The sequence below is a fragment of the Hemitrygon akajei genome, chromosome 2 (genome assembly GCF_048418815.1).
Source record: "Hemitrygon akajei chromosome 2, sHemAka1.3, whole genome shotgun sequence".
NCBI classification, from domain to species: Eukaryota; Metazoa; Chordata; class Chondrichthyes; order Myliobatiformes; family Dasyatidae; genus Hemitrygon; species Hemitrygon akajei.
The window spans coordinates 60,397,357-60,421,284 of record NC_133125.1 but is presented as its reverse complement, the minus strand read 5'-3'; the positions used below and the strand labels follow the sequence as shown (position 1 = coordinate 60,421,284).

Sequence of the window (23,928 nt, the reverse complement as noted above, 5' to 3'; positions counted from 1 at the left end):
ACACCTACTGTGATGCTCCATTTGCCCATGTGGAGGCAAATATGGGACAAAACTATTAGAGGAAGAATAGTTTAAAAATATTTTAACCTGCAGACTTGGAAATCTGAACTAAAAACAGAAAATACTGGAAGCACACAGCAGGTCTGGCAGCATCTGTGGAAGGAGAGACATTTAATATTTCAGGTCTAGAAGGGCCCTGGCTCTGAACTATTAGCTCTTCCTCCCTCTGATGCTGCCTAACCTGCTGTGTGTTTGCAACACTTTCTGGGGTTAATGAAGGAAGTATCCTGTACCTCTTCAGGTATAGTAGTGGATATTTTGACTTGGTTTCCAAGACATTGGTGCAAAAAAAAATCATTATCATATTTTTTGGGACTACCCTGTTATTAAAAACTATTGGAGGGGGATACACAATGCCCTACAAGACATCTTTAAATGTGAAATACTCTTAGAGAGTAAGACCATATATTTTGGATATATACCTCATGAATGGTTGAAAAGAGATAAATATTTAATGAATACACTGTTGGTGGCTGGTAAAAAGACTCTTACTAGGAAATGGTTATCACAGGAGAGCCCAACTTTAAATGCATGAATGGAAATTACAATGGACGTTTACAAAATAGAGAAGATAACAGCATCTGTTAATCATAAGCTGGAACGATTTGATTCATACTGGGAAAAATGGTTTAACTACATAATGCCTCATAGGCCTGATTTTTATTCTCACAAATCAATGAATCTGTTGTAAAAAAAAAATCACTCCCTACTTGTACATAGTTTTTCCTTTCGCTTGTTTTTCCTTTCCACTTTTTTCTATAAGTGTATACCTCAGATAAATTGTGGAGATTTGTGATATATATGATTATATGATATATATGTACAATGTCTGAAATACATCTTATGGAAATGTTTGTTTGATGATGAACTTCAATAAAAAATAAATTACAAAAAAAAATCACATGATTTGTCAGTTCTACAAGGCAAACGAGGATCTTCCTTTGGAGTCTGTGCTCTGTCTATCTGCTAGCTATGAATTTTGCTTGTGGAAACACAAATAGAGATTTTGCAAAGTGTGCTGATGGTCAAACGAGTACTCCAATTACTCACTTGATTAGATCCAGAGTGTTCCAGAAGAAAAACAAGGCCCAAACAATGCTCTTGTTTTGCATTTCTTCTTGACTAGCTATAACCACATAAAGGATCACATTCCTTTCAGTCATCTGAAAACAGAAAACAGCTGCATTAACGAATCTGTCTTTTCATTGAGCTTGTAATTGAAGTTTACATTAATGATCAAGCAATTAGAAATGAAGACAATTTTTCAAACCAGGAAACACTGGAAATACTCAGCAGTCAGGTAGCGTCCATAGAGAGAAAGAGAGTTTCTTTAGACATCTTATCAGAACTAGGAAAAATACTACAGTGGCCCAGCTCATAGAGCTGCTGTCTAACAGAGCTGGGTTAAAACCTGACTTCAGGTGCTGTCTAAGGGGTGCCTGCATTGTGACCATGCGTTTCTCGCAGGTGCTCCAGTTTCTCTCTGCATCACAAAGTTGAGTGGGTGTTATGACCCCAGCCCCCTCCTTTGTGAGATTCACAAGAGCCCTCGTCAAGGGGGGGTCAAATGACCAAGAGAGAGAGGGAGACGTGCTGAAGACCACGTTCCCCAGGGAAGCAGAATAAAGCGACTCTTTGACTATTGTCTCATGAAAACCACGTGTAAAGCCCTTGGGCAAGGTGGGCTGGTCGCTCAACAAGACAAAAGCCTCGGACATAGCCATTGTCTTGGGAGACACCTTTGTGGGATAAGGAATTGGCCTATGTGCAAAATCTCAGGGCAATGTGAGATGGGTGATGGGGGAAGGATTGCCTCGCCCCCCCTACCCTGATGGACATCTACAACCCTGCCAGTCCAGATAAAAGGTGGGCTGCCGAGGCGGGGCTCCAGACGCACCAAGGAGAGACACAAGGAAGACACGATAGTGCTTCCCGTCGGAGCGGGACGCCATTCTGAAGGAAGCCACGTGCGTTAGACTCCGGATCGGGAGTCTGTGGATGAAATCACGGACAATCGCTTTTAACTAACAACCGGGAAGCCTGCTCTTCTGATTCCACGGCGGTGCTCCGTAGGGACCCGGGCAGGTGAAGCTGTTTAATGACATCTCTCTCTCTCTCTCTTTCTAACAAAAGTGCACCAACGCGACACCACAACGACGGCAACGGGTGAAATTGCAGTGACCGCAAAAAGACTTTTAAATATCCAGTAAACAGTATATATCTACATTACCCCTAGACAACTGTAGAGCTTATTTCTGATTGATTATTACTATACCTGTGCTTTAGATTGAGTTGTGACGACGTATACGATCTGAATGTTTTGTATTAACCATACGTTTGTGCCCCTTTATAAATAAAAACGTTTGAAAATAGTAGCATCAGGCTTCGGTGGATCCATCTATCTTTGCTGGAAAACTACCTGGTTACTGGGGAACGTAACAGTGGGTCAGTAGGTTAATTGCCCACTGTAATTTGCCCCTATATGTAAATGAGTGGTAGAATCTGGTGAAGTTCATGAGAGTGTGAGAAGAATAAAAAAGTGGGGTGAAGGTAGGACTAGCGTAGATGGGTGGTTGATGGTTGGCGCAGGCTCGGTAGGCCAAAGGGCCTGTTTTTGTCCTGTAGCTTTCAATGATTGTATGGCTAACTGTGCTTTTAAGTTGCAGAGAAGGGGGAGAGGTGGAGAGAGCAGAGTCATGTTTGTGATGGAGTGGAGACAGAGTTCAAGGATGTAAACGGGGTGGTACCAGCTGGGAGAGTACTGTGAAAGCTTGTTACGACAATCTGTCTGGAGAAGTAACTAGAGTAACATTCAATGAGTTAAATGAGAGCGTTATCCCAGACCTGCTTCCCTTGCTGTGACATTTTATTCACAAATTAGCCTAACCTCATCAGTAAGAATTGTACTTAAAGTGTGGCCAGCCATAAAGGACCAAATTGAAGTTCACTGTTACTTTAAACCAGTGATGGAAAGGTAATTGAATTGATTGACTGGATATCTCCATTGTCTGAAACAAACAGTTACAGCTTCATATTGAGCAGGTTCTGGCAGGATAGATGGAGAGAAATTATTTCTGTTGACAGGAAGGTCAGTAACCTGACACACATTTAAGTTAGTTGGCAAAATCACTGAAGCAGACAGAACGTAAGATGATGATTCTGGAATGTACTGCCTAAAGAATGAAGCAGGATGGATAAGATCCTTCAAAAGGCGACTGTAGCTTCAAATGGGATTTGTAGGATAAACTGTAGGAAAGAGTAAACTGTCTTGCTTTTTCAAAGACTGGAGGTTCAATGATATACACCATTGTAGGAAGAAAAAGATCCTGTGCTATTCCAGGAGACTGTATGTTGGAAGTGTTCTCCCCCTTGAAGTTTTATAGTCATCGAGCACTACAACACTGAAACAAGCCCTTCGGCCCATCCAGACTGTCTTTCTGCCGTCTATCCACACCTGGACATAGCCCTCCATACCCCACTCCTCCGTATATCTATCCAAATTGTAACTGGTCCTGTGATTAGGCTCAGATTAAATGGGGGGTTGCTGGTTGGCATGGCTCAAACGGTTGAAAGGACCTATTCCAACTATCTCAATAAATAAATAAATTATTAAATGCTGCAATGAATCCTCATCCACCTCTTTCACTGGCAGCTCGTTCCACACTCTCACCATCCTCTGAGTAAAGAATTTCTCCCTTATATTTCTTTTAAATATTCCACCTTTCAATATAAACCTATGACCTCGAGTGCTAGTCACACAATCTCATGTATAACCCTCGATCTATAACCCTCATAATTTTGTTTACCTCTGTCAGATTTCCCTCAGTCCCCTACATCCAGGGAATAAAGTCCTTTCAGAAAAGCTCAGCTCTTCTGAATGTTTCCAGCATATTTGTTTCACTTCAGATTTTCACCATGCAAAATATTTTGGTTTTACTTTAACAGATAAGAATTTAAAGTCACATAGTTTATAGTGGTTTCCACATTGTCCAAAGTGACTATTTCAGCAAAGTCTTTCAATGGATTTGATAAAAGCAAACAAGCAGGTATATCAGCTTCACTTCCTACCTGTAAGAATCGGGGAAGGAATGGGCCACATTCAATGCCAGTGATTAGATGGATCAACTCCAGATTCGAAAGCAATTGACAGGAACACATCACAGCTCCTATGGCATAATACGTGTCCACGAGACTGTCTTAAATAAAGACACAATGTTATTTTCCGGTTTCAACTGTGGCTAGAGTCAAAAATAAATTTTGAAACCAATGCTCTGAACCTTTGGTTACAGAAATGTGCTCACAGAGGTCAGGCGGCAGAGAAACTCCCTGTGAAGAAGCACTATCTGAAGTGGACAATCTCGTTATAGGCACAGAGTGAAGGTTAAAATGGCACATTGGGTCTTCTGATGGCATCTTGACTCAGTGATGTCAGCTGATTTCTAAGTGGTTAACTTAGCTATATATTGTGACAAGATAATTACAGGGGAGAGAGGGAGTAAACCAGGGAACCAAACAAAAGGGGAATAGATGAGATTGATCTGCTGGAAAATGGCATAGATCTGGTGGGTGAACCACGTTCAACTGTTTCATGAATAGGCTGCACTCTATAGGGGTCAAAGTAGACCGGCTTCGTTATGATTACACATTCATCAGACTATCAGCAAGTTAAATACTATGATCCAGAGCAAGATTGGATGAATGATTCATCTCCTGGCTCTTTGTGATGATAGTGTTTAATGGTGGCTCTTCAGAAACCCTAAACATACCTATGAAAATATCTCCTTACACCAGGATGGATGGAAACCCCTGGTTTTGCAAATTGATCTGACAGCGTGTAGTGAAGGCCTTTCTTCACCAGGGTGAAATTCAAGTAATTGCCTACCCGGCAAAGTAAGCCTGTCTTGTGCATTTGCAGGCTGCAAGCTGGGAGATCCCAGAGGTGACTCTGGCAGAGCTCAACAATGATTCACAAGTGAAAAATATCAGGGGCAATGGTGACCGCTTGTGGCCACAGGTACAACAGGTCAACACTGTTTTCAAGTCAGAGGCACCAACATCAGCACTATCATTCCTGAGAAACTCAGTCAATTGAAGTGTTCATGGTCTGACATCCCAAGAAACACAGCCAATATACACTGTAGGTACTGCCTCTTGCAAGTTTTAGGCTTCTTTCATCCTTGGTGGCTGAGGTAATGGCTTAGGGAGGGGTTATCAAACTGTGTTTACAGTGTTGCTGCAAATGACATATTAGTAAGAAACTCCTGTCACTAACTGAAATATGCATGTCCCTAACACACTCTATTTCAAACCAGAAGTTCAAACACTGGAGGAGCTGGCTTACCAACAATCTTGCATGCAACCCTCCCCACTACCTCATTTTCCCAGATCTTTTGTGTCTGACCTTTTAGACTTGGTGTTCCACTTGTATGTGTCTGTGCTATTGCCTGAAGACATTGAGGATTTATTTTATCACTTGTGAGACAACAACTGGAAATCTCTTCCCCTGTCAAAAGGAAGCTCCACCCTCTCCGGAAAATAGAATCACCAAATGCATTGTTGTTTTGTACCTGCACCAGAAAAAAACTTACCTTCCCCAAATGTTAAGAACCTGGCAATTATGTTTGAAGATATCCACGAGTGTCCACAGAACTGTATCAAGTAATATGTGAAAAGATACAAAATCTTCAATCTATACCTGAGAAAAAGAAAACAAAAGCAATGTAAGATACCTTGAGCACCACACACAAAATGCTGGAGGGACTCAGCAATTCAGGCAGCATCTATGGAGGGGAATAAACAGAGAATGTTTCAGGCCGAGACCCTTCATCAAGACCGGAAAGAAAGGGAGCTGCAGCCAGAATAAGAATGTTGTGGGCGGGAGGAAGTATAAGATGAGGAAAGGACCACAAGCTGGCACGTGATAGGTGTATCCAGGTGAGGGGAAAGATGGGTGGGGGAAGGGGATGAAGTAAGAAACTGAGAGGGGAAAGATGGAAGAGGTAAAAATCTGAGGAAGAATGAATCTGATAGGAGAGGACAGTGGACTGGGGAAGGAAGTGAAGGATGAGGGGAACCTTGACCCACAACACCTCATTATTCAAGGAGGCACAGCAGCATTGACACTTTGTGAGGAGACTGAGGAGCTCGAGGCTCCTCGCCCTTATTTCAACAACTTCCTACAGGATCACTATTGAGAGTGTGCTGTCTGGCTGTATTATTATGTTAAGAAAGCTGCAAGTCATCGGACTGCAGGATCCTACAGAGGGTAGTAAAACCTGCCGTGAGGATCACTGGAGTCTCCCTCCCTCCTATTAGTGACCTTTACTTACAGCATTGATTACAAAGGGCCAGAAGCATTGTTCAAGATCTCCACCACAATCTCTTTGACCCACTACCATCAGGAAGGAGGTACAGGGGCATCAGGACTAGGACTGCCAGACTGGGTAACAGCTCCTTCCCTCAAGTCTGTGAGAGTAATGAATACCCTGCCACCACTGAGGTCTCACCAGTAAAACAGTGAACTATTTGCCTGTGCTGCGCTCTACATGCGCTTTGAATTATATTTTCTTAACATATTTGTGGTAATATTTTGCTTTATGTGCTGTGTGTGATATATATTTTGTGGGTGCGGAGGAACATTTTATTTGGTTCAATTTCTGGCAGCATTGGAACCTTTTCTGGGGAAGGGGTGACCAGTACAAGAGGAACAGGTTGCACCTGAACTGGAGGGGAACAAATATCTGGGAGGTTTGCTAATGCCACTCAGGGGAGTTTCAACTTGTTTTTGAGGGGGCTAGGAACCGGAGCACCAGGTCAGTAAGTGAAGGATCGAACCAGAAGATGGATGTCAGGGAAAGCATTGAAAAGCAAAATCAAAATAACAGGTATGATGGATTGGATTGTTTGAAGAGCCTATATTTTAATACAATGAGTATTATGGGTAAGGGCAATGAACTTAAGAGCATGGATTAATATGTGGAACTACAATGTTGAGGCCATTACTGAAACTTGGTTGAGTGAGGAGCAAAATTGGGTGATTCATGTACTAGGTTTTCAAAGTTTTAGAAAAGATAGAGAAGGAGGTAAAAGGAGGAGGGAAGGGGTTACACTACTAATCGGGGGGCAATACCTCAGCTACACTCAAGGGAGACAATATGGAGGGTTCAGACACTGAGTCCATTTGGGTAGAACTCAGGAACAGGAAAGGTGCCACCACAACGGTTGTATTACAGACTCCGTAATAGACACCACGACATTGAGGAACAGATATGTAATCAGATTAAAGAAATGTGTAAAAATAATAGGGTTGTTGTTCATGGGGGATTTCAATTTTCCTAATATAAACTGGGACCTTCTCAGTGCAAAGGGTTTAGATGGCAGAATTTGTTAAGTGTATCCAGGAGAGTTTCTTAAAGCAATAAGTGGACAGCCCAATGAGAGGAGGGGCCATATTGGACCCTGTGTCGGGTAATGAGCTTGGCCATGTGTCTGACCTTTCAGTGGGTGAACAGTTAGGAAACAGTGACTGCAACTCCTTAACCTTCAGGACAGCTATAGATTGGTCCTTGCAGGAGAGTTTTAAATTGGAGTAGAGCAAATTGCGAGGGCATTAGGCAGGAACTAAGAAGAGTTAATTGGGGACGTCTTTTTTTCTGGCAAGTCCACATCAGACGTGGAGGATGTTTAAAAATCGATTGCACAGAGAACAGGAAAAGTATGTTCCTGTTAGAAGGAAGGGCAGGGATGGAAAGATAAGAGAACCTAGGATGTACAGAGAGGTGATGAATTTAATCAAGAAGATAAAGGAAAAGTTTGTAAAGTTTTGGAAGTTAGTATCAAACAGTGCATATGAGTATGAAAAACCCAGAAAAGAAATAAAGAAGGGTATTAGGAAAGCCAGGAGGGGCAATGAAATGTCCTTTGCAAGTAGCATTAAGGTGAATCCCAAGGCATTCTACACATACATCAAGAGCAAGAGGATAATTAGGGACAGGGTGAGACCACTCAAGAATAAAGTGGGGGTGGGGGGACATTTGCTTGGATGTGGAGAATGTGAGTGAGGTACTTAATGAGCACTTTGCTTCTGTGTTTACCAAGGAAAAGGATAGGGAGGATCAGGAGATCTGTTCTGAGTGTATAAATGTGTTAGGGCATTTAGAGGTCGAGGAGGAGGAAGTGTTGGGTCTCCTAATGAGTATTAAAGTTGTTAAGTCCCCAGGGCCTGAAGGGATTTACCTCAGGTTATTGAAGGAGGCAAGAAATGTGATTTCTGGGGCCTTGACAAGTATCCTTGTGTCCTCCCTAGCCATAGGCAAGGTCCCAGAGGACTGGCGAGTTGCTAATGTTGTTCCTCTGTTCAAGAAGGAACAAGGGAAAACCTTGGGAACTATAGACTGGTGAGTCTCACATCAGTTGTGAGGAAATTGCTGGAAAAAAATCTTGGAGATAGGATATATGAGCATTTGGAAATCCATGGCCTAATTAGGGAGAGCCAGCACGGCTTTGTGCGGGGCAGGTTGTGTCTTAACAACTTGATTAAGTTTTTTGACAAGGTGACAAGAGAGATTGATGAAAGTAGGGTAGTGAATGTTGTCTACATGGATTTTAGTAAGGCATTTGACAAAGTCCCTCATGAGAGGTTAATCCAGAAGATTACGATATACAGAGTCTGCGACAAATTGGCTGTTTGGATTCAGAACTGGCTTGCGCATAGAGAACAGAGGCTAGTGGTTGAAGGGACCTATTCAAGCTGGAGGTCTGTAATTAATAGTGTTCCACAGGGATCTGTGCTGGGACCACTGCAGTTTGTGATGAATATAAATGACCTGGATGAAAATATAGATGGGTGGATCAGTAAGTTTACAGATGATACCAGGACTGGTGGAGTTGTGGATAGTGTAGAAGATAGGCAAAGAATACAGCATGATATAGATCAGTTGCAGATATCGGCCAAGAAATGGCAATTGGAGTTTAACCCAGATAAATGTGGGGTGTTGCATCTCGGTAGGGCAAATGCAAGGCGACAGTACACTGTTAAGGGTAAAACCGTCAAAAGTTGCTGAGCAGAGAGATCTTGGGATCCAAGTTCACAGTTCCTTGAAAGTGGCTACGCAGGTTAATAAGGTGTTTAAGAAAGCTTATGGAATGCTTGCTTTTATTAGTCAAAGCATTCAGTTCAGAAGACAAGAGGTTATGTTGCAACTTTATAAAACTCTGGTTAGGCAATGTCTGGAGTATTGCGTACAGTTCTGGTCGCTCCACTATAGGAAGGATGTTGAGGCTCTGGAGAGCGTACAGAAGAGGTTTACCAGGATGCTGTCCAGATTAGAGGGCATGTGCTATCATGAGAGGCTGGACAAACTTAGGTTGTTTTCTCTGGAGTGCCGGAGGCTGAGGGGAGATCTGACAGAGGTTTATAAGATTATGGGAGGCATAGATAGAGTGGACAGGGAGTATGTTTCCTAGAGTTGAAATGTCTAATACCAGAGGGCATGCATTGAAGGTGGCAGGGGATAGGTTCAAGGGGGAAGTGAGGGGTATGTTTTTTATTTAGTCATGAATGCCTGGAATGCACTGCCTGGTGTGCTGGCAGAGGCAAATACATTGGAGGCTTTTAGGAGACATTTAGATAGGCACGTGGACGTGAGGAAGATGGAGGGATATGGACATTGAGTAGGTAAGAGGGTTTGATGTTTGGGTGTTTTTTGATTTGTGTTCTAGCTAGTGTGACACAACATTGCTGGCTGAAAGGCCTGATTCTGTGCTGTACAGTTCTATGTATGGTCAGAGGACAATGAACATGAACTTGAAAAAGATGGGCAGGTGAGGAGAAGAGAGGTGAGAGGGTCACCAGAATGGGGAATGGAGGAAGAGCAGAGAAGTTATCAGCAGTTAGAGAAATCAATTTTCATACCATCAGGTTGGGTGCTACCTAGATAGAATATGAGGTATTGTTCCTCATCATGGCAGTAGACAGAGGCCATGGATAGACGTGTCAGAATGGAAATGGGAAGTTGAACTGAAATGTTAGCCACCTCGAGATCCTGCATTTTGCAGCAAACAGAGCAAAGATACCTTTAAGCTGGCCATTAAATTCATTCAGCAAAATATAGGGCTAGGGACTGGAATAGTAGAGTTAGGCATTGACTCCTTTCTTCACAGTGATAGTAAAATACCTATTATTATTGGCATATTGTGACTATTATTTACATATTCTAATACCTTTGGCATAACCAACTTAATAATCCATTTTCTTTCAGATAAAAGGGTGGAATTGTCCTTGGAATTGGTGAAACTAATTTACGGTTTCTCAAAGATGGCTAAGGCAACATCTTAGAAACAAAATCAGAAAGTGGGTTTTTCCAATTATTCTGGACTTGGTTCTAATACCTTCATTCTGGAGTACTGGAGTGATGATTCAGCCAAAACTGCCTATTTGTTGTATTTGAATACGAGAAGCCAAATTACAAGATTAGCATCTGAACTGTTGAAAAGTTGTCTCACAGCAGCCTGAAGCTTGACTGGTGAAATTAATGGTTCACTATTTAACTCTTAAGTTTTCCTTGCTGTTTGGAAGATTGGAGATTATCCACCCTTACAATAAATTGTGTCTGCACTCTCAACAGGCAATGGTTAACGTTTCCCAGGATATCTCCGGAAGAAAAAGTTCAATAGCAAAGACATGGAAAGGAATGAATAGCAAAGCACATATTTCAAAGATCATTTAAGGAATTCCAGTTCAACATCATCCAGTATAATGTTTTGCACATTTTCAAACAATATGAATAAGAATAATAAAAAGTAACTAGGATTTTGTAAAATTAACTTCCTTTTCATGAAGGCGAATTCTATTCAGATCAAATACAAAGTTGGCCCAAAATGGGCCAAAACTTGCTGCCAACAAGAAACTATTTACACTGCCCACTGGAATTGATGCGAACTGGACATTTACCTTGCAGATCCCACAAGATAGTCTTACTGGCATTCTTTTTGTAATTAAAAAAAAATACAAACCTTTTGTGCAACAGAACCTTGCATAAATGAATACTGATTCATGAGTTAGCCTGAACAAGCATTGGGAAGATTATATTTTCCAAAAGCTTGTCCTGGCGTAATTTGAAGATCAAAAATTTAGCTTTCTATCATATGAATTCTGTGTATTTTTTTGGTGAAATAACTCAACAAAATGTGTTACCAAGTTCAGGTTTGGCAAAGTAACAATGGCGGAGTAAGGGGCAGCAGTGTGGGTTACAGCAGCATCCTTACAACACAAGGGTTAATCATCAAATAGCTGGTAGTGGAACTGACAGGAAAAAGATAAACTCTCAAGTTATACTTCTTCCGACTGTTGCCTGCTGTTTATCACACTGTCAAAAATAGAGATTGGGCATCCAAGAACTATCACAGGTTTTGCATGTTGAAAATAGCTGAGATGCATTTTCTCTTTTTATTTCAAGTTTTCATCAACTGAAGCTTTTTTGATTTTCATCTTAAGATACATTGCCCACCTATAGCCAAAGTTCCTTTGCAACAACTCATGACTCTTCTTTGGTAGTGCTAACTAAAGCCATGTCCTCCACCATCGCTAAAGAACAAAGGCAGTAGATGATTACGATTGATAACTCCTGCAAGCTATTATTCAAATCACACATTTGGAAGAATATAATTCTTCCTTCGTTGGCAATGACATTCTTCACAGAACAACATGGTGTCACCACAGAAACCATGACAGTTCAGAAAAGCAGCCGTTGCCATCTTTTCAAGGAACTATAATACAGTGGTCATCACATCCCAGAAAAATATAAGAGACATACTCATAAATTGTAGTATTTTCTGCCACTTGGTAACTTGGGCTTTTCTACAAGAAATGCAATAAAAGTAGAAGTTGATTGTTTTTCTTCCTTTACTTTCTAGACTTTTCTTCCAAGCTAATTAAGTTTGAAACATAATGAGAAGTCTGAAGCAAAACTTTTATAATTAATAAGCAAGCAATCAACCCGACAGTCTGATGGTTAACATTTACTTTTGCCTTTCTTCGCTTCAGCATCATTCCGTATTGTTATCTCAAAGTTTCTACAGCATGCTTATAAAATGAAGAGTGTTTGATCATAAGACATAGGAGCAGAATTGGGCCATTTTGCCCATCGGGTCTGCTCTGCCATTCCATCAAGTCTGATTTATTATCCCTCTCAACCCCATTCACCTGCCTTCTCCCCATAAGCTTTGATGCTCTGGCTAATCAAGAACCTATCAACCTCTGCTTTAAATATGCCCAGTGACTTGGCTTCCACAGCTATCTGTGGTAATGAATTCCATAGGTTCATCACATGCTGGCTAAAACATTCCTCCTCTTCATTCCAAGGGAACGTCCTTGTATTCTGAAGCTGTGCTGTATGGTCCCAAACTCTACCGCTAGAGGAAACATCCTCTCCCTGCCTTATCTCTCTATCTAGGCATTTCAATATTTGATAGGTTTCAATAAAATCCATCTTTTATTCTTCTAAACTCCAGCTAGTACAAGTCCAGAACAGTCAAATACTCCTCATATCCCCTTTCATTTCTGGGATCATTCTTGTGAATCTGCTTGGAACCTCTCCAATGACAGTACATCCTTTCTTAGTTAAGGGATCCAAACTTACTCATGATATTCCAAGTACAGTCTGACCAATGCCTTATAAAGACTCAGCACTACATCCTTGCTTTGATATTCTAGTCCTCTCGAAATGAAAGGGAACAATAAATTTGCCTTCCTTACCACCAAATCTACCTTCAATTTAACCATTAGGGAATTTCAAGTCCCTTTGTACCTCTGATTTCTAAATTTGCTACCCATTTAGAAAATAGACTATGTCTTTATTCTGTCTACCAAAGTGCAAAACCATACACTTTCCTACACTGTCATAATCATCCACACCACCCAGGCCATGCTCTCTTCTCACTGCTGCCGTCAGGAAGAAGGTACAGGAGCCTCAAGATACACTCTACCAGGTTCAGGAACAGTTACTACCCCTCAACCATCAGGGTTTTGAACCAGTGGGGGGTAGCTCACTCAACTTCACTGAATTGTTCCCACAACCTATGGACTCACCTTCAATGACCTACAATAAGATTGACAAGGCTGTGGATGTTGTGTATTTGGATTTTCAAAAGGCCTTCGATAAGGTGCCGCATAAGAGGCTGCTTAATAAGATGAGAGCCCATGGAATTACAGGAAAAATATTGGAATGGGTGGAGCATTGGCTGATAGGCAGAAAGCAAAGGGTGGGAATAAAGGGATCCTATTCTGGTTGGTTACCGGTTACTAGTGGTGTTCCGCAGGGGTCGGTGTTGGGGCCGCTTCTTTTTACACTGTATATCAATAATTTAGATTATGGATTAAATGGTTTTGTGGCTAAGTTTACAGATGACACCAAGATAGTTGGAGGAGCAGAAAGTGTTGAAGAAACGGAAAGATTACAGAGAGACTTGGTTAGTTTAGGAAAGTGGGCAAAGAAATGGCAGATGAGATACAATGTTCAAAAATGTACAGTTGTACATTTTGGAAGAAGAAATAATCGGGCAGATTATTATTTTGATGGGGAGAAAATTCAAAAATCTGAAGTGCAAAGGGACTTGGAGGTCCTCGTGCAGGATACCATGAAGGTTAACCACCAGTTTGAATCGGCAGTAAGGAAAGCGAATACTATGTTGGCATTCATTTCAAAAGGAGTATGGAGGTGTCGATGAGGCTCTATGGGGCATTGGCGAGACCTCAGTTGGAATACTGTGTGCCATTTTGGGCTCCCTATCTTAGAAGGGATGTACTGATGTTGGAGAGAGCTCACAGACTTACGAGGATGATTCCTGGAATGCAGGGGCTAACATATGAGGAGCATTTGTCTGCTCTTGGATTGTATTCATTAGAGTATAGAAGAATGAGAGGGCATTTAATAGAAACATTTTGAATGTTGAAAGGTTTGGACAGAGTAGATGTGGAAAGGCTGTTTCCCTTGGTGGGTGAGTCCAGGACAAGAGGCCACAATCTTAGAATTAGATGGTACCCATTTAAAACAGAGATGAGGAGAAATTATTTTAGCCCGAGGGTTGTGGATATATGGAATTCGTTGCCACATGCAGCTGTGGAGGTCCAATCATTGAGGGTGTTTAAGGAGGAGATTGATAGATATCTAATTAGTCAGGGTATCAAGGGATATGGGAAAAAAGCCGGAAATTGTAACTAGATGGGAGAATAGTTTAGCTCATAGTGGAGTGGCAGAACACTCGACGGGCCGAATGGCCTACTTCTGCTCCTTTGTCTTGTGATCTTGTGACTCTTCACCTCACTTTCTCGATATTTATTGCTTATTTCTTTATTTCCTCTTATTACTTTTCTCTTTTGTATTTGCACAGTTTGTTGTCTTTTGCAAGTTGGTAATTTGTCTGCCCGTTGGGTGTGGTCTTTATTATGGTTCTTCAATGTACTGAGTATGCTCACAAGAAGATGTGTTGACATGTATGTACTTCGATATTTACTTTGAACTTTGATCTGCCACTCCTTTGCTCATCTACCCAAGTCCTTCTGCAGAGTTCCTGCTTCTTCATCACTACCTGGCCCTCCACCTATCTTTGTATTGTCTGCAAAGTCATCAATTCTGTCATCCAAATTATTGGCATATTACATGAAAAGAAGCAATAACCCTGACCCCTGCAGATCAACCAGAAAAAAACCCCCTTTATTCCCACTCATTGCATTTTTCCAGTCAGCCAATCTTCTCTCCATGCAGGTGTCTTTCCTGTAATACCGTGGGCTTTTATCTTGACGAGGGTGGTAGGCACATGGGAACACCACCACCAGCAGGTTCCCTTCAGTCCCACACTATCTGGGGCCCTCGGTACTTCGTGACGACTATGTAAAAATCTTGGACTTTCTCCCCTACAACACTGGGGGTACGGCCACCAGAAGAAGAGTAATTCAAAAAGGTGTTTCACCACCAACTGCAATAATTGCTACTCATTCAGTATCATCAAATAAAGAAAAAAATCCCGTACAGAAACAGTTCCTCCCAGAGTGGAGTATTCCCTCAATTCTACTCTGAAGTGTCAGCTGAAATGTTGGCTTAGAATATGAACCTAGAACCCCTGAGTTAAAGCAAAACTACTACAAAGCTTTCTATAGCCAAATGTGAGGTGTAATTCAGCCCTTCTTGAACTGATAAATGAATACCACGTGAGAGACTGGATCCTGTGCTTACGCAACTCTCAATGTACCAGAAGGAGCCTTTTGTGCATGACAACATACTCTCTCAGGCAATCTTTGTCAGGACTAGCTCACATTATACGCCTGAACTGTTTAGCATCCCTCGTTGTGGGCGTAGCTGAACTTTGTCACCATGAATAAGATCTCATGATCTAAACGTAATTCAAATACAAACTTCATTTAGATGGAATTTTAACCAACTGCATGAAAAGGAAACAATGCAGCTTTTTGTAAGGAGGATCGATTCTGATGTCATTGTTACAATGACTAAATTGCTTATTTTATTAGTCTATCATCCATGTTAATAAATGATAATACCACCAGCAAAACAACTGCACTTTTATCACATCAAAATATCTGAAGTGCTACGACACTTTGAATCCATTTTAACTTCTAATGTAAGCCAATATCTCTTTCATTATTCAGTACTAAAGTTCATTTTTAATTATCATACTTAGTAATAAATGCAATTGAATGTTTGTTCCCATCATACTTGTATTTTACTATTAAAAACTATAACTAATGATCATGGCACTGTTTTGGATTATTTATCAATGTGCATTAAATCTAATTGTGCATATTTTAGTTCATTACAATTAATAAACTCTTTTGTGAAATTAAGTTATAATATTAGATTCACCTTTGCAACTCTATGACATCATGTATACTCATTCTTGGCAATCTCTCTCTCTCTTGTACAAATGCACAGGTCTGATATTTTCAAATGCCCAAAGATCTGGAATTCACTTGAACTTCCCCTCCTTTTTCTCCAAAAATTAACTTTTGTCTTTTTTGCAATTTGGCCCAGTGGCAGATTTTGTTTGATGAGGTTTCTGTTAAATCTTTTCATTTCAGCAATTACTTTACATAAATACATCATTGTCCATGAATCCCAGCTATTCTGCAAAGTGAGCTGTGCTTTTGGAAAATGGGGAAAAGATGCAGTTTGGGTATAAGAGATGAGCCATTTTGATTGAAACAAGGTAAAATTTCTTCAATGAGAAAATGGCGAACCTTTAAGATGTACACCTCAGGTGGCTGCAGAGCCTCAGTGGTGTTCATTCAAAGCAAAGGTCAATGGATCTCTGGACATTAAGGGAATGAACGGATTAAAGATAGTACTGGGAAACGGTCAGGTACATCGGCGATGATTACACTAGATGGGAAGTAAATTCAAAGGAATAGATGGGTTATTCCTGTCCTGATTCATACGTTATCTTCTTATGATAAGAAGTTCTAATAGGTTACATCATCTCCTTTCCCCCCATCCCTCCACTTCTGAAACCTCCTCCTGGTCTACGTGTCAGTGATGTTACGTTTTGTAACCAAATCTGCATGGTAAACCATCAATGACTGAATGTTAATTGAAATTTCTCTTCCACCTTCCCATATGGAACCAAGGTGACTCGAACAAGAAGGCATAGCAGCGCCTCCACTTCCTAAAAAGACTGAGGCAAGCAAGGCTCCCTCTTAACGGCGTTTTATAGGGGCACCATTGTGAGCGTCCTGACAAGTTCCATCTCCATCTGGTATGGGGGCAGTCAAGCATCAACAAAGGATTATGAGAACAGCTGAGAGGATCATAGGGGTCTCCCTACCATCCATCAGGGACATTTATCAGGGCCCTTAGTGTTATTAAGGATCTCACCCATGCATCCAGCATCCTCTCTGACTTTCTACCAACTGGCAGGAGACTACAATGCATAAAAACAAGAACGGTCAGGCTGAGAAACAGTTTCTTCCCCCTGGCCATTAGGCTTCTGAACTCCCGACCACATCATATTCAAAGTGTCTCTGGCTAACCTGTTCCGTACCTTACAATTTTTAATATTAATACTCTATAGTTTGTTATTTATGTATGATTTATCTGTACATTTTATCCTTACCATCATTAGTTGTCGTGTATTATGTGTGTTATGTATTTTACACCCTGGTTTGGAGAAAAGTAGTCTCATTTCTATATATTTGTTATATACATGTATATAGTTAAATGACAATAAACTTCACTTGACTTGACTTGACTTAATAAGTGGTAAGAGGCATATATCAAGTAAACAGCCAGAGATTTATTCCCAAGGCGAAAATGACTAATTTGAGGGGGCAGGATTTTAAGCTGATTGGAGGAAAGTATAGGCATGATGTCAGAGATCGTATTTTTACACAGAGACTGGTGGTCACACTGCCGGGGTGCTGGTAGAGATACATTAGGGACGTTCAAGAATCTCTTAAACAAGCACATGGTTGATAGAAAAATGGAGGGCTATGTAGGATGGAAGGGTGAGATTGATCTAAAAGCTAGGCATAATATCTTGGGCCAAAGGGCCTGTATTGTGCTATAATATTCTATGTTCTATAAAAAACTCATTAAAGAAACTTAAGAAAGATTGTCAGAATTTGTTACAAGACTAAGACAAGGGCACATTCACTTATTCATTTGGACACCACCGAGCTTCTGTGCTACGTACATTGTTTTCAACAGGCAAGAGTTCAGTGGAGAATGAATGCTTCAAAGGTGCCAATGAAGTCAGATTTCTTGTTCACTCAAGCAACTTCTTTCTGTGAAAGTGGACTGTCTATGCATGGACAGAAGGAAGAAACTACACCAACAATATAATCAATTGCCATGAGTATGATTTTTATATTACAAAAGGCATGTGTTTCAATGAGGTCACCCCTCAGTCTTCTGAATTCTAGTGAATACAGGCCCAGAGCCATCAAATGCTCTTCATATGACAAGCCATTCAATCCTGGAATCATTTCCGTGAAAGTTTAAGGCAACTTTCAAGGGACTGCAGACAGAACCTATCGGCTGCCCAGTCAGAAATGGTCTGCTTTGTGTGATCGTCAGGGCCTTGTGCATTTAGAATCAAATTAATTACTCGTCAGTCCCAGTTAAAATTTACTGGGAATTAAAGCAACGTACATAGGTGTGGGTAAAGTTAAGTTTGCAGTTTCTTGTAATATTTTATAATAAATTAGTTGTGGCGCTTTATATGACTCGTGTTTATTTTGTTTTAATACATTTTTCAAAGAATTCCAGATTGTGTTGCTCTGTGACGAGTTGTTGGATTTCAGACGTAACGGACAAGCACCGCATCTTTAAATTTGTCTGCTCAGCTGTCTTTCCCTTCATTCCCACCCGCGCGTTCCTTTTCCTGATTTCGTCAATAACAGGAAACATGATAGACGGTAACATCGGATCATCCCCGCCCCCTTCTCACCCACCGCCGACGATATTCTTCTAGGATTAAGCACAGCAAATGTGCCCAGCTGCCTATAACGGGGCAGGCTACCGAGGTGTCACACAGACGCTTGGTGTTTACCTTGTCTCGGGAGGAATGTAACTCTTGGCCATTTGTACGCTCCGCTGGGACCTCCCGGCTCCACACTCCAAGCAAAGTTGTTGTCTGAACTGAAGCGTTTGAGGAAGTACGGGCTGTTCAGTTTGCAGGCAACCTGACGTCAGGACTCCCATGTAAGGAACCAATGTTGGTCCAGGGCGAGAATTCACGCAGAGGAAATTGCAGAAGAGATAAAAAAAAATAAATAACAGTGAAAATAAAGTTGCTGGTACAGCTAATTTGTCCTGCGAATAGCTTAATGTTTTATAGTTGTCTGCCTTTTGCCTGAAAGGAACGAAGTCCTTTTTTAAATAACAAAACAAGTCGTAACTGAAGACTTGAGACAAATTAGTCTATGTGCTCGATGGGGTGAAATGGTTCCAAGCCCGGTGTACTTTATTGGTGGAAACACCTTTTCCTATATCAGGGGAAGGTTTTTGTCTCCGCAGACACTCTAGCACTGGACAGGAGGCGAACGCGCCTGCAGAGGTGGTTCCTCGGAGTTGATGGAGGTGCTGCCTTTTGGGCGAAATGCAAGCTATCCCCCTAAATTTGTAAGGTGATATACAAGATCACACAGCACGATCCTAGAGAAGATTAGAGTTAACTATCCGGTATCCCGAGAAACGTTTGCTCCTTTGTCGACTTGAGTATGAGACACACAAGTTAATGCTCTATTTTAATTTTGGTATTAAAACCATGATTGCACTGAGCTAGAAGTCAATTTAACTGTAAAGTGTCTCGGAGTATCTGGCAGTTATGAAAGGCTTCCTGCTTATCTTCTTCAAGCCTGTTTGATCTCACGAACTTTTATTTCACATGGCAGGGCTTCTTACAGCCGCACCCATAATCGTCCCTTATCGCTGGACAAAAGAGTTGGCAAGTCCCAATTGTGGAAGATGGTGTGGGGGGGGGGGGGGTGTGCATGAGGGTTGGCATTCATTTATAAAATGATAAGGTAGCGAATAGATAAACCTTACTTTTAATCTTTATATTGTTTTCTCACCCCTTGTGGTGGTGTGTATCTGTATTTTTCCCTTAATCTTGGGTCTCTGGTAGCACAAGTTACAAGTCAGGAGATGGACACAAGAGAATTTCCAAGTCACTGAATATCCCTTGGTGTACAGTTAATTCAGTCATCCAGAAATGGAAAGAATATGGCACAGCTGTAAATCTGCCTAGAGCAGGCCGTCCTCAAAAACTGAGTGACCGTGCAAGAAGGGGATGAGTGATGGAGGCCACCAAGAGATCTGTGATAACTCTGGAGGAGTTACAAGCTTCAGTGGCTGAGATGGAAGAGACTGTGCATACAACAACTGTTGTCCGGGTTCTTCACCAGTCACAGCTTTATGGGATAGTGGCAAAGAGAAAGCCACTGTCGAAAAAAACTCACATGAAATCTCAGCTAGAGTTTGCCAGAAGGCATGAGGGAGACTCTGAAGTCAGCTGGAAGGAGGTTCTATGGTCTGATGAAACCAAGCTTGAGTTTTCGGCCATCAGACTAAATGCTATGTTTGGCATACATCATCAAAAACCCACCATCCCTACCGTGAAGCATGCTGTGGGGATACCACAGCAGCAGGCCCTGGAAGGCTTGTGAAAGTAGAGGGGAAAATGAATGCAGCAAAATACAGGGAAATCCTGATACAGTCTGCAATAGAACTGTGACTTGGGAGAAGATTTGTTTTCCAGCAAGATAATGACCCAAGCGTAAAGCCAAAGCTACACAGGAATCTGTGGCTGGACTTGAAAATGGCTGTTCACTCACAATCCCCATGTCACTCAAGGCCGTAATTGCTGCCATAGATGCATTTACTAAATACTGACTTGAAGGGGGTGAGTACTTATGCAATCAGTTAGTTTATATTTTATATTTGTAATTAATTTAGATCAATTTGTAGAGATTCACTTTCTTTTTCTATCAGTCAGTGTCAAAAAAAAGTCAAATTAAATCCACTGTGGTTCAATGTCGGAAAACAATAAAACATGAAAACTTCCGGGGAGGGGTGTGAATACTTTATATAGGCACTGGTTGCATTATGGCCTGGTGCTGAATGGAAAATCCTACAAAAACCAAAGCCCTTGAATGGAAAATCCTACAAAAAGCAGTGGATATGGCCCAGTCCATCACAGGTAAAACCTCCCCACCATTAAGCACAACTACATGGAGTGCTGTCTCAGGAAAGCAGCATCCATCATCAAGGACTCCCACCACCCGGGTCATGCTCTCTTCTTGCTGCTGCCATCAGGAAGAAGGTACAGGAGCCGCATGACCCACAGCACCAGGTTCAGGAACAGTTATTACCCTCAGCCATCAGGCTCTTGGATCAGCGGGGATAACTTCACTCAAGTTCACTCACTCCATCACTGAACTGTTCCCACAACCCATGGACAAACTTTCAAGAACTCTTCATCTTATGTTCCTAATATTTATTGCTTATTTATTTATTATTAATTTTTATTTCTTTAGTATTTATAGAGTTTCTTGTCTTTTGCACATTGCCTATTTGTCCTTCCTGTTGGGTGTGGTTATCATTGGTTCTATTGTGTTTCTTGGATCTACTGAGTTTGCCCACAAAAAATGAATCTGGTTGTATATATTGACATTTATGGACTTTGATAATCAATTTACTTTGAACTCTGGTCTTTTGATTGACTGTAAGTGAGTACAATCAGTACATACACCCAGTGTAGATAATGCACTGCCTTGAGTGCTATCAACGAATGCATCCTCCAAACCTTCATTTTCATTGTAATGTTCAAGATGATTGTTGATTCCTTCAAATTCTTCACAGTTCCTAACTTGTTGAAGCAGTGAAATCATTTCATTTTCACTCCCGGCCATTTCTGGCATCTCCAAGTCTGAATGCTTGAAAAATGCAATGAGCAGAACAGTTCTTACAACTTATTTGTCAATAATAAGCAGTGAAAGAAAAATCACAGATTTTTGAAGACAAGCACACGCAACTGATGCTATTTAAAAATGGGTCACTCTAGGCATGGTGCTGTTCCTAATGTCCACACAAGTGCACCCATCTGATACGAGTTAGAAAGTATTCGTCACCAGTTTCCTGCCCCAATTAAGCAGCATAGTATCCCAAATAAATGAAGTGAATCCTAGCTACACACATGCATACTCTGTGTGTGTATATATATGTATATACATTTTTAAAAAAATTTTGCACTCATCATTACATTATATCCTGAGAGTGAACATAATATATTTATTTTGTGCCAGAACTGTTCATAAAGATATGTCTAAATGTAGCACTAATTCCCCATTTATTTGAAGTTCAAAGTGTTACTATCCCTCTGTCACAGACCACCATAGAAGAAATAAATAGCCTACCACAAAGTATTTATTCCAAATTGATAACAAATATAATTTTATAACTTTGTATTCAAAAGCTTGTCAACCACCTTTATACTGCTAGTGCTATCTTACACGTACTTTTACCTGCTGTGGAGTTTTGCCTCAGAGGCCACTGGATTTTTAATCTTCAGTGGAAGAAGCTACAAGTGACCTTGAAGGACGATTCAGGTCTCGAGACCTCCGAGATGAGTACTCTAGCAGGGAATCTGGTGGTGGATATCATACTCAGTGTTAGGAATCCATCAAAATATTTAGTGACCCGAGCCATGCCAGCAGCAACATAAACTCAGATGGCATCTGAGCTTCTGTCAAAGTTTGAATGTGTGGCTGGTACTTCTGTTGCAGTAGAAGATGTGATATCAGTCATATGTTGCTGCATTATGGTTGGGCCAACAAATAAATGACAAGACATGGCCTCCACTTCAGCCTTGGAAAGCTCTGGGCTTGGCATACCAATTTGTACCTGGGTTCATCCATGGTCCTAGACTTTAGACATGGGTTTTCTAGCAAGCTTTCCAATAGACCAAACCTTTTATTATGCAAACCAATCAGCTTTCCTTAGTAGCCTGCCTCATTAAAGTCCTCACCTTGCCAGAGATTTTGACTTCTAGGAAGCAGATACTCGCACTGCCTTTGTTCTTTGCCCAATCTGTGGGCCACTCATGCTCAGTGCCCTACCGTACACAGACAGACAGACCTTATTGATCCCGAGGGAAATTGGGTTTTCTTACAGTCGCGCCAACCAAGAATAGTGTGGAAATATAGCAATATAAAACCATAAAAAATTAAATAATAATAAGTAAATTATGCCAAGTGGAAGTAAGTTCAGGACCAGCCTGTTGGCTCAGGGCGCACACACACACACACACACACACACACACACACACACACACACACACACACACACACACACACACACACACACACACACACACACACACACACACACACACACACACACACACACACACACACACACACGCCAAATCATATGTGGTATCAGCACCTGAGAATGAGAAATCGAGTGACAATGAACCTTCATCTTCTCAGTCTTCCTGTCATCCCTCCATTTCTTGTCCAGTTGCATTTATTTGGTATCTGAAATGGAAAAGATGTAATGATGTGCTTCTGGGACAAGGAAGATGGGAAAGGAAGTGATACATTCTTACAGCTCAATTTATAAAGCTGATGAGAGAGTATAGTTTGAGAAGGAGGTGAGATTAGATATGAGGATGCTATCCTCAGCTATGGCCACCTTGATGGCCAGCATCCTTTCTCCAGAGGGTATACTCTCTCCACTTGGTCAGATCTTGTCACTTCCCACTGAGAAGCAGCTTTGAAACAGGACTTGTCTACGAGTGACACATTTACTGTTTGAGGGGATATGGAGGTCAGGATTGATCATATTTTCAGCCTGTGACACAGGCTGAGAAGTCACGAGGTATGAATGAATGTCAGCTGTGATTGACAGAGATTGCTGGTGATGTGAGTCGGGTGAATTGAGCAGTGTTTTTAATGTGGGGCTTTAAGTGCAGGTGGTGGGATTTAGTTGTAGTGAACTGGACCATGTATATGAAGTAAGCTACTTGCAGCTGTTTTGGCCTTGATCTCGGCTGCTGAACTACCAGTTTACCTGATTACCCTGCTCTTTTTCGCTGAAGGGCATCTCATGTACTTTCAGGTGCATTGTTCTCTGTCTTGTTACTGGCTTTCTAAGTTGTACCAAATGGGTTCTGAAGAAACTTTCATTCACTATTCAGTAACTATGTTCTCTAAAATTCTAAATGACAGAGTAACAGGAGTTAAGTTTTTAAAAGAGAAAAAAAATGAAATTTTTATGGTGGCCATTGGGCATTCATCTCCTTCTGTAGACCTGTATTTGGATGTTATGCCTTGGCTGTCATCTGTGAGACAGGAGT

General features: G+C 41.3%; 1 protein-coding gene across 1 annotated transcript in view; it reads right to left on the bottom strand.

Moving 5' to 3' along the window:
- The window catches only part of hacd4 (3-hydroxyacyl-CoA dehydratase 4), a 30,038-nt gene extending 11,153 nt beyond the window's left edge, over window positions 1-18,885 (bottom strand). Inside the window, exons 1-4 of the mRNA XM_073072754.1 lie at window positions 18,619-18,885; window positions 5,649-5,755; window positions 4,129-4,256; window positions 1,111-1,223 (exon numbers count right to left, since the gene is read on the bottom strand). Coding sequence (XP_072928855.1) covers window positions 1,111-1,223; window positions 4,129-4,256; window positions 5,649-5,755; window positions 18,619-18,770 — 500 coding nt within the window. The 5' untranslated portion in view covers window positions 18,771-18,885. The remainder of the gene's footprint in view (window positions 1-1,110; window positions 1,224-4,128; window positions 4,257-5,648; window positions 5,756-18,618) is intronic.
- Window positions 18,886-23,928: the final 5,043 nt, after the last annotated feature.